The 11,941-nt window shown below is 44.7% G+C and overlaps 1 protein-coding gene across 1 annotated transcript in view; it reads right to left on the reverse strand.

The window, feature by feature from the left end:
* Nucleotides 1-5,613: 5,613 nt before the first annotated feature.
* The window catches only part of Cers3 (ceramide synthase 3), a 93,930-nt gene continuing 87,602 nt past the window's right edge, over nucleotides 5,614-11,941 (reverse strand). The window contains exon 11 of the mRNA XM_026784367.1: nucleotides 5,614-6,713. Within this exon, the coding sequence (XP_026640168.1) occupies nucleotides 6,546-6,713 (168 nt within the window). The 3' untranslated portion in view covers nucleotides 5,614-6,545. The remainder of the gene's footprint in view (nucleotides 6,714-11,941) is intronic.

The following is an 11,941-nucleotide window of genomic DNA, read 5'->3' on the forward strand; positions in this document are numbered from 1 at the left end:
GAAGAGAAGGGAAGGGAGAGGTTTAGGGTAGGGGACAGGGGACTCTATAACAGGTACTTGCAATTCTGAGAGAACCTGGAGACCAGATCAGGACTGTCTTCAGAATGTTTGTTTACCATATTCTTCCAAAACTTTTTATCAGTAGACAACAAGTGGAAAATGGGCAAAAATGTGAATGTATGACATGAATAATCACAAAAATTAACATATAAACAATGTCACATGGCTACTACACAAGAAGTCTCTCAGGGTACCCACCTGCTCTGCTGTTTGGCTGTTTGCCTATTTGCTGTACCGGGGATTGAAGTCATCTGATATGCACATGGAAATGGATTTCTTTCTCCTGATTCTTGGATGCTCCGAGTCAGGATGCTGACAGCCTATGTCTGCTGAGGACTTATTTCTTGGTTCACAGATAGAAACATTTTTACTGTGTTCTATGGTGGCAGGAAAGGTGAGGGTTCTCCTGTGGCCACATTTATAAAGCCGCTAGTCCCACTGACAAGGACATGCCTTCACTAGACAGTCTGGCTTCCTTGGTGAAGGTTCTAAAACCTACTTTTCTTTGTCTGTGTTTGAGTGATCACAAGCCATGGAGTTCTCTCTTCTCAGGGAAGCTTCTAAGCCCTGTCCTCTAGTTTGGGGACCCATTATACAAAGACTACCTACACATTGGTGCTGTAGGGTGAAACTAGGTGATCCATGAGAATAAAACAAAGAGCAATGAATGAGGAATTCCTAGGGAGGAATTCGGTGGGGGTGAAGTTTAACTGGGGTTAGCCAGAGATAAAGGAAGGTTGGTGGTAAGGGTAATTAGGATATATTATATACATGCCTGAAATTGTCAAAGAGCAGATTTCATGAATAAAAACTGTAAAATAAAAGCAACAAGTTATAGGGAAGCAGTTGAGACAAGAGTCCAGCACTGCTTCAGAGGGCCTCCGGATGTGTTCAGTACAATCTTTGAGAGAGCTGGGCTGGGCTATCTGCCTGTTCAGAGTTCCAGTGACCCAGAGAAGCCAGTGGCTGAGGCTCTTGGTGGGAAATGGCTGTCACTGAAGGGACAGAAAGCCAAGCAATTTGCACAGAAAGCAATTTGGACAGAGGTGGGAGAGCCCATTCAAACCCCAGCCCCTTAGCAAAGACCACCAGTCCCCGGGGCTGGTTATGTCCTGGCAATAAAAGTGAGGTACAGGACCTTTATCGTGAGACAAGTATGGCTAACCAACATGGACACTTTGGGAAAGGCCCTTCTAGCTGGGCTTCGGAATTCTCATTTCAAACTGGTCCTTCTGGGCTGTGGCTATAGTTCAGCAACAGAGCAAATGTTTGTACAGGAGGCCAGAGGTCTAAGGTTCAATCCCCAGTAGTAATACACCCAAACAAAATCCCTGGCTTGCCCCTCCCCCAGTGAACTACTGCAGTAGCTTGTCCTTGTCCTTGTTAAGTCAAAGAAAGCAAAGCTCAACAATCTACCTTATTGATGAGAAATGTTGTGAAAGTTATCAGATATTCAGTACTAGGTCTTTGGTGGGAGATGTGGTAACAAATACTTTTCCTTAGAGCCTAGCCTCTCTTTACATGGTCTAAGGTATTGTGCAGACTGGTTTTATGTCAACTTGACACACACTAGAGTTTTCTGAGAGGAGCAAACCTCAATGAGAAAATGCCTATATAAGATCGGGTTGCAGGCAAGCCTGTAAGGCATTTTCCTAATAAGTAATTGGTGGGGAAGGGCCCAGACCATTGTGGGTGGTGGTTTCTGTAAGGAAGCAGACTGAGCAAGCCATAGGGAACAAGCCAGTAAGCAGCACCCCTCCATGGCCTCTGCATCAGCAGCTGCCTCCAGGTTCCAGCCCTGTTTGAGCACTGTCTGACTTCCTTTGGTGATGAACTGTAATGTGGAAGGCTAAGCCAAATAAACCCTTTCTTCCCTGAGTTGCTTTGGTCATGGAATTTCATCACAGCAACGCTAACCCTATGACAGATATCCTTTACGGAGACAATATGTTAATAACGTCCTGTGAATATCATCCCCCGAAGTTTATAGTCTGGCTGGACACACCTCTGGAAGCTGAGGCAAGGAAGATGAATTCAAGGCTAGCCTGGGCTATATAATGAGACCCCTTATCAAAAAGTCAAAGACCGGGATGTAGCTTACTGACAGAAAATTTGACTAGCATGGGTAACAAATAGTTCAATTGCTAGTACTATATTTTAAAAAAAAGTTTATAGTCTTGTATTTTACCATATGACAAGGCCTTAATCAGCTATGCAAAAGAGTTGTTCTATATTTTAAATTTAAGTCCAATATCCATCTTAAATTAATTTTGGTACAGCATAGTGTTTGGGGCAGGACTCACTTCTGTATGTCACTGCTCCTCACATACTGCTGAGATTATTTACAAACCATTGAATTATTCCCCCCCTCCCTTGTAAGACATCAGTTGATTTAAACGATATGCAAACCAGTTGGTTAAATTTGTATGGGTGTACTTTTGAGTTTGTTCTTTCTCTCACACACTCCCCCCAGCTAAGGGATAGATCCTAGATCCCTCACACAGGCTAAGCCAGGATTCTATCGCTAAGATAGATGCTGTGGTCTAGTCCATTGGCCTGTATGTTCTCCCACACCCAACACTACAGTCTGAATTACGGCAGCTGTGAATTAAGTCTGATTACTGAGGAGGGTGGGATGTTTACAGAATTGTTTTGGCTGTTCTAAGGGCCATACTTTCCCAAACCAGTTTTAGAATAAGCTAAACAAAACTGTGTCTTCTATATTGCTTTGGTTATTTAGATGCGTGTTATTTAGGTTAAAACAATGTGAAGATTTTGCTGTTTATCTCTGCTAGGGGTTCCCAGTTTAATTCCACAGCCATCATGGACAGTAGCCCACGACTTTAGTCTTTTGAAATGTTCGGGGATTTGGTTTATAGTCCATCACGTGGTCAATTCTGGCAAAGTTTTCAAGGTGCACTTGAAAATAATCTGTATTCTGCAGTTATGGAGTGGGCTATCCCATATGTGACAGGTGACTTATTAATGTCATTGTTCAAATCTTCCACTCTTACTGGTTTCCCTCTGTCCTATCAGATACCGAGAGAGGTGCTCAAGCCAACTGTGGTTATGAATTTGTTTCCTCCTCCTTTTAATTCTGGGACAATGTTCTTCATATATATTTAGCATCTTCTGTCAGGTGGGCTTTAAATATTATCTCAGTGGATCCATCCCCCTCCCTATATACTGTTCTCCTTACCCCACTTTGATATTAGAATACTTATAGCAACTTTTAGGATGGTAGTTTTCACATTGTCTCTTTCTCTGTCTTTCAGCTCTTGGTGTGTGTATATGTGCGTGTGCATGTGTGTATGTGTATGTGTGTGTGAGACGCTGACGGAACCTAGGGCTTCATACGGGTAAGTGCCCTAACCCACTCAGCTAAGCTCCCCAGCCCTGCTTTATTTTAGACAGGATGTTTCTAATTTGGCCAGGCTGGCCTTGAACCCACTCTGTCCCCCAAGCAGACTAGCAGACTTGGGCTTGTACTCTTCCTGCCTTGACATCCAAGGATCAGGGATTACAGGCCTTCATGAGCAGGCCTGGCTTTCAACAATTCTTTTTCCCCAATATTTATACTGCATGTCTTCAAATCAATATATCGTTGAAAGGTGATCAATGAAATGAAATAAGCAACAGGTAGTCTGAAAAATCTAACCTGGAACTCCATTTTTCCATCCGATGCCTCCCAATACGCTCCTGTTGAAATCCCCATCACAGCTGCCGTTGTGGGCTTGCTTCACCTGCTGCTTTTTCTCCTTTCCTGCCTCACTAAGCACTGGGCACCACTACCTTGCCCTGCTTCTGAGTATGAAACTGCTACCCATGATAAACCAGCGGCACTGAACTGCTCTCTGAGGATGGGGACTCTGCTAAAGTGGAGATTTGTTTCTCATCCCAGGAGTATCAGGAACTGCATCAGGCAGGCAGCAAACTTTTAGGTGTCATTTTTAAAGCTCCATGGACAATTTTGATGGACAGCATATAATCATCCTACAGCTTTTGATGGCAGATATAGAAAACCTATAAAAATTTCTTTAGGGTCTACCTATTATCTGTTTTTTTTTCCCCTTTTTGCACACATGCAATGTGAGTGTATGTGTGTGTTATGTTCGTGTGCAAGTAAGCATGGAAGGCACCATGTGCCCTGCTTGGCCGCGTTACAGCTTGAGACAGGGTCTCTCGCTGAATATGAAGCTACAATGGTGGCCAGCAAAGCCCCAGCAATCTTCGTTTCTGTCCCCCTCCTCCTATCCCCTCTCCCACAGCCATGACCAGCCTTTCTTTACATGGGTGCTGGGGATCTGAACCCGCTTTGCTACCTCCCCAGTTTTCTTAACACTTGTGCTGTGTCTACACATGACCCAGGGGCTATCCCTTCAGGCTCCCAATGGCTCTCTGTCTCAGCCAGCAAGCTCAGTCTTACAGGCACAACGGTAAACATGTGTCTGAGATGCCTAGATTTAGACGTGCAAAAGGCCCCAAAAGCCGACCCTCTACCCTGTCATGCCAGGGCTTTGGCAGCTGGAATCCCAAGGCCTGCAGGATAAATGTCTGCACAGGATCCCTTCTCTGAAGCCTGCCTCACAATTCCAGCAGGATCTTTCCAGAAAATGGGTGTGTTCCTTATAGATCTTTATTTCTCTATCTGAGGACATACAATGTGTGCAAAAACTACTCAGTCATCACGCACTGGGGGTTCGTTTCCGTTTTATTGTAAGTCACGTTTTATTACAAAGTCACCTTGTATGGTTCCGAACCCTTGTTCATCACAGGAAAGGGGGTTACCACAAGAGCCCCCAAATACTGTTGTAGAGTTCACCTCTACCTCTTCTGAAGTATAGTGCTTTTGAGCTATTTGAGAGCTGATATTAACATATCAGGTTTACCTTCCACGGTCAAACGCAGAAAAAGAAGTTTGAAGGTACATCAATAAACCATGTTTCACTGTAAGCAAGAAAAGGTTCTGCAGTGAAAGAAAACCAAAATAAATCTAGGAAAAATACTTTGTTAACTGGACACATAAAAAAATTTTTTTAGTGTGACCTTTCACCAAAGAAAGAACAATAAACCAACAGCTATGCCCTAAGGTGAGTAGAGACATTATACATACGAGATCACATCACAGATAGAATGCACAAGGTGGTGTGCTCAGAAAAACAAATACTAATTTGAGATTTGTTTTTCTGTTTCTCCTACAATCCTTTAACAAGACATTTTGATGGGAACAGAATTCGGAAGAGTTTCTGTCAGTCTGCTTGTTTTTGCTTAGCCTAAAGAGTTTAAAACACACCATTTTTACATTGAAAACTGAAACTCTCAGACCATTCAGTGTGACAGGCCTCTTGCTATGGAGGGTACCTGGTGGCATGCTGGCTGCTTCATTGTTCAACAGTCAGATTGTGGCTTCCTCTTTATACTCTTCCAATAATTCCTTCAGAGAAAGAATCTCCCATGTCTGCCACCCTGGAACTGGCTTCCAGAGTGGTATGGCTCAGTGAGCAATCTCACTTGGGTCCCACTCTCCTCAGAGGCTTCAAAGGAACCGTCACAGCCCATGGCATCTCTTCAGGCTGGAGGAAGGGCTCAGGGCCGGCAGCACAGGGCATCTTCCCAGTAAGGCTCCCTTCCCTTGGCCCCAGGACCCTGCCAGGAGGGCTCTGAGGTCATCTAAGTAGTCCTGGGGCAACACAGTTATCAGCCCAAATGGAAACAGACTTCTGGCATTTGTATCTCTGCGTACCTTATACGCTAGGAGCCATTTTTAAATGACTCTTCACACCAGCTTCAGCTAGGGTTATTTCTTTTGTCAAATCTGGGATCATAGTGCACTAAGGGCCACCGACACCTGCAGGAGACACCGGTACCCCACTTCTATGGTCTCTTTTGCTCCTTACTCCAGCCCTGTGAGGTAGTAGAGCAGATCCAGCAGAGGCCCTGTGGAGAGAAGAGGCCCTGGGGAGGGAAGCACCTAGGCCCCACAGTGGCCCGTGAGCCCCGGAAGCCTGTCCTCTCCTGTGGTTCTGCCCTCTTGCCACGGCAAACACACTTTTGGAAGACGAGGTGCTATGTGGCCAAACACCTGGAGAAAGTGGGTTTCCTGGGCAATTGTCAAACCACCCTGAACAAGGGTGAGGTAAAAAGGTGAGAAAGTCCAGACAAAACAAGTTCTTGAGAAAGTCAACCCTGCCTCAGATTCTGTAAGGAGGAAACACCTGCCTGGAGAAATCTCGGCACTCCATGGCCAGCCTGAGCCCAGCTGCTCTGAAACCCACGGAAATTCCACTTTTGAACATTTTATCACAAGACAGGATGACTGAGTTGGAGGCCAGCTTGGGTAACATAAGAAACTTCATCTAAAATAAAACAAAGTAAAATAAAATAAGAAGGGAAAACGGGCCACTGTGTGTCCACAGCAGTGGGCTGGAGAGCAGACTTCCAACGTCCAGGCTGCATACTGTGCCATGGAATTCCAGAGCTTCAAGCTAACGGGTGTGCTGACCATTGGGAATGAGATGGCTGTTGGTCCCAAGGCCATTCTTCAGATACTCTGTCCCTTTGCTGTTGGTGTCCTCCTCATTTTCCTCTTCCTCTTCCTCTTCCTCCTCCTCCTCCTCTTCTTCTTCATTATCACTTCTCACATCCTGAATGCTCTAGGAAAGGAAAGAATGGGCTGTGAGTGACAGCCTTCTGGAAGACTTTATAAATGACGCATACAGGTCTAGGTTTGAAAACTGCTTCCATCAAAGAGCCCTGCCTCCCACAAGACCAGCCTTCACAGAAGCACGCCAGAGCGCAAGTCAGAAACAGACGTTAAAGACTGAAAAACGTGGGGCTGGAGAGCAGGCCCAGCAGTTTAGAACACTGTGACTTGCAGAGGACCAGGGTTCCATTCCCAGCACCTACATGGTGGCTCACAGTCATCTGTAACTCACTTCCAGGGAATCTGATGCCCTCTGCTGGCCTCCATGGGCACCTGACACACATACACGGTACACATATGTATGAACCTACATGAAGGCAGAACATTTGTAATAAAATAAATCTAAAAATGTTTTAAAAATAAAATTTGATTATGGCGACCAGAGTTTGATGCCCAGGCCCCACATGGTAAAAGGAGAGAACTGACTCCATGTTTTCCTGGATCACAATACCCACGGTACACACCCACGCATCAGTGTAATTTTAAAGCATCCATTTTGTTAATATGAATTTTTTCTTTAGCAAGCAATCATTAAACAAAAGCCTCATCCTGTGTATGGTCTCTTTCCCTTTGAGTTATTGGTCAGGGGGTCCCAGATCTGAAAAGTACAAACTATCGCCATTGTACTTAGTTGTCCATGGAATTTGTGAGTAAGATCCCATTGTTGAAGACAATATACACTACGGTCACAGGATTGGGAAAACTCAGTCTGGTTCTGACCTGGAGGCTTCCTCCTGGAAGGCCAGGTTTCATGGTGTTGCAAGATGCTAGGCAGGTTACCAAGAGAGAAAGACAGCAACAGGCTTGCCTGAACTACAAGAACAGTTTGTCTGGCAAGATGCCAAGTGCTCATCGGCGCACTAGGGACCTGAGTGTCTTGTCGGGGGAGGGGGACAACAACTATCTGATTGGATTTAAAGGTGCTTAACAGGAAGAAACTCAAGCTTGCTACTGCAAACTTGGCAAAGGATGCATGGCTAAGGGGAGAACCCACTACTATCCTCTTGCCAAGTTGACAGAGTAGCCAACTGCCTTCTAAATATTTATTCTTAAACCCAAAGATTAGCCCAGATCACACACTTTACCAGACAGGCTTCTTTTTGCAGTGGATGGAGGTTAACTCAGAAACCCACAAATGACTACAGCACAGGGGATAAGTGACTGTGAGAAGCTCACACGCACACAGGACACTATAGCACATGTCCTCTCTCCAGGGCTCAGGGTCCATCATAGAACTGACTGTGGGATGCTCACAGGCAAATACAACATCTATATTACAGGTCCTCTCTCTAGGGCTCAGGGACTGTCATAGAAGAGGGTATAGAAAGACTATCAGAGCCTCTGGCGAGAGAAAAGGGTCTTCTGGACCTGACGGGCATTGCACTCACGAGCTCTAAGTAGCCGTGGCTGCTTACATAAGACCTGCACATGATCTGCCGAGACAATATTCCAGCATGGATGGGTGGTGGGGCTCACAAGGATCTACACTTAGTTGAGAAGCAGTAGGTGGCTGCCAAGGAAGAAAAAGTCAGTTTTCCTCAGGGGCAAGGTCCATAATAATTTACCCATGCTACAGTGGACAGCTACACCCATGTGTATACAGGCAATACTAATAGACTCAGTGTTTGGATGGATGGGTAGATAAGAATAGGTGGAGGGGAGGAAGAGAGAAGGAGTGGGGAGAGAGAGAGGGGGGACATGACACTAGGAGGGAGAGAAAGGGCAAGGAGCTAAAAGGAGTTGAAAGGGGGAATGATGGGTAGACTTGATTTAAAATATATTAATATTTGAAGAAAAATGAAGATAAAAATAAAAAAAAACAATGTTTTTTTCTAAGTAAAGCTTTAGTCACTGGGCGTTTAGTTGCCATGAAGGCACAAGTATCTGTCAGACGTGTTTTGTCACGTGCACAATGTACGAAGTTGGTGGAAATGTCTTTCATTGCTATGCTTTTATGATGGAGGTGGCATTGTGCTATTGTTTGAAATTATGTTTAGCGGTGGATTACAACACCTAGGCTAGTAAAGGCTTGTGAGTCTGGTAGAATTGAGAATCACTGACTCTGTAAGTCAGAGGCCAGACAGGAGTCCTGTGGATTTCCTGCCGATAGGACGCTGTGAGATTAATATGCAGTAATAAGGTGTTTGTGTGCAATACAAGATCTAATAATAAAGACTGAAAAGTCTGCTGTTCAAATATTAATGATTTTACATGTGACATCTTTAGTATAACTAGCAGGACTGACTTTCAAAGGGCTTTCGAAGGAGCAGACTGGACTGAGCAGTCCGTATAAACAGTAAAATTCCCCATCACAATGATTGTACAATCATTGTACATAGGAACCATAACCTTGATTTAACAGACAGGATTAATGTTGGTGAGTGTAGGGGAGAGCTGGGGCAAGGAAGTGACTTTAACAAAGCCACTACACAGCTTCCAGTGAGACAGGGCACAAACATAATACTTTACAGTCCCCTGCTGGACAAGTCGGGTGGTGTAAGTACTGGGAGAGAAAGTGGACCCAGGAGGCCTGTGCCCCAGCTCTGAGGGAGTCAGCCTTTCCTCCCTGCCTGGGCACTGGCTGTCTCCTCACCCCTTCTCACACCCATTCTGACCTTGCCCTTGGTACCATCAGGGTTGGCTTTTAGGCAAAAAATTAAAAATAGTGAAAACGTTCCCTAATAAATGATTTTTATTAGGCTAGACAACCACTGACATGTTCATTATATTTCAATGAAAATGATTGTTCATCTGAGTATAGTGGAGCATGCCTTTAATTCTAGCACTCAGGAGGCAGAGGCAGGTGGATCTCCATGAGTTCAAGGCCAGCCTAATCTACAGTGCAAGTTCTAGGACAGCCAAGGTAATGAGACACTGTCTCAAGCAAACAAACAAACCACTGAAGAGAGGCATTCAAGGTTTCAGAGATGGCTCAGTGGTTAAAGCACTTGCTGAGTAACCCTCATGATCTTAGTCTGGATGCTCCAAAGCCTGCTTAAAGCCAGCAACAGAAGCTAACTAGTCTGCTACCTCCATGTTCCTATGGCAAGATGGGAGTCCCCAGAATCTTGTGGGCCAGCAAGCCTGGCTTATGCAGCAGTGGGTAATTAGGAAAAACCTTGTCTCAAACAAGGTGGAAGGTGAGGGTGGACACCTGAGGTTGTTCTCTGACTTCCACATATATGCTGTGGTGTGCACGCTTACATACACACACACACACACACACACACACACACACACACACAGACATATGCAACACAACATACACTAGCACATATACACGCATGCACATACACACACACAAATGTTCAAGATTTAGGGGTAGATTTTGTAGCTTATTAATGATTTACAAGGCACCATCTGCTAAGACACTGGCTTAGGGATGCTAGAGAAATAGAACTCTTTTAATGAGCGGGAGTTAGAAAAGTTAAGATAAGACCCACAGTCTATATTCTAGGAACTAAGTCACAACTGTGAAGCCTTCAGGCAACTAAAATACCTAATAGAAACACAAATCCAACAGGAGTGTACCCGTATGGTAAAGATCAGTGTTCTAGACACTATCTGTGTGCTTTGAGAGTCAATGCTTGCCATGCATCCTTGGAACCAACCAGCTCCATTGGTTTCACCATGCTTCTCACTTGTTGCATTCCAACTCACATGCCGGCTTCTATGTTTGGCTACTAGAACTTGTCTCATGCAGATTGGTGGCCTTGGACTGTCTACAAATCACTAAATGCCCAAGAAAGGGTAGCATATACAGAAGAGTGGAGGGTGGATCTGTACGCGGATGTGGGGACTCTGCACAGAGCCTAGGCTCACCAAGGCCTATGGGCACATGCTCCTCATCTGCCACTGCCACCCCAAGGCCTTGGCAATCCCCACTAAAGACTTTCTATTGCTATTCTATTGATATTCTGACCATTGGAGATCACTTGCTCCTAGAATTAGCGAAAATCATTCTAGCATTAAGTTGGCCTTTCTCCAAAAATGGTCTGTGTTCTTTATACTAAACCATTATCCTCATTCCACAATTTTAAGATGGATGAAAATCAATTCTGCCAGGTCTTTTAACAAGTTCCCTGCCAACAAGCCCTCTGTTCTCAGAAAAGGCCCAGGAGAAGTGTGTGGTGAGGAAGGAGCCGCTGGCTTCATCAACTGAGCTCTGCAGTCCTCACATCACTAACCAGGACCAGTTTCTGGCAGATGTATTAACTGGGCAAGCCGTGTGGGCAGAGAGGGCTTGCAAAAAAGACAGACCGGACGAACATGAAATAATAGTCATTATGAAGAAAACCCAAGGACAAGGTGGGAGCATCCCATACGGTAGCAGAAAGAGAAAAGTCTAAATTTGACCTTCTTGCTTAAGTTCTATCCAAAACAACATTGTTCCTTCCAGAAGCGGGGGCATAAAGACGAATGCACTCAAAGACTAGCTCCTTCTGAGACCTGAGAGTCAAGTTCCAGTCTTGGGCATGTGAATGTCCAATTTCCCCACAACAGTTCACTGAAGAGACTACCCTTTCCCTATTGAGTGGTCTCCAGGACTCGCCAGCAGAGTCATGGGCCCAGAGTGTGGGGGGGTTTCTGTGCCCTCTGACACCACTGAGGTGCACATGTCTGCCTTCCCAGGTGTATGTCTGGGGTAAGTCTGGAGATGTGGAAGAAACATCTCCAGTTTTGCTCTTTTCAAGGTACTTAGCTGCAGCATTTGGACAGACGTGGCCTCAAGAATGACCTGGGCAAAGTTCCTTATCTGCACAAGGGGAAAAAAAATCCAGGCAGCTTTTTTGTGCTGGTCCTTGTAAACAAGATGCTTTCTCTTCAGGTTCAGAGGCAGAGACAAAAGTTTCTTTTATACAGCTCCAACTCACTGATGTAAAGTAGGAGGCTTTTATTTTCCTAAATTATGAACAAAACCAAATTTCATTTAGCTGTAATTTAATTATTGAACTATTAAATTATAATCTGTTATTTGATTATTTCTAATTCCTGAAGCAGTTCTTTCATTTTACAAAGACTTAGAGACTTTTGCCAATGAGCTTCAAAGATTAGTTTTAGGGCTTGACAGACCCTGAATGGTGTCTTCATTTTCTAAAGATGATAAAAACTAGAGATTTCGGGCCCTTCCTGGTGACATAGCACAGTGACAGCACAGCCCTGAGCATACTAGGAAGC

The sequence above is a fragment of the Microtus ochrogaster genome, chromosome 22 (assembly GCF_000317375.1).
Source record: "Microtus ochrogaster isolate Prairie Vole_2 chromosome 22, MicOch1.0, whole genome shotgun sequence".
Lineage (NCBI taxonomy): Eukaryota > Metazoa > Chordata > Mammalia > Rodentia > Cricetidae > Microtus > Microtus ochrogaster.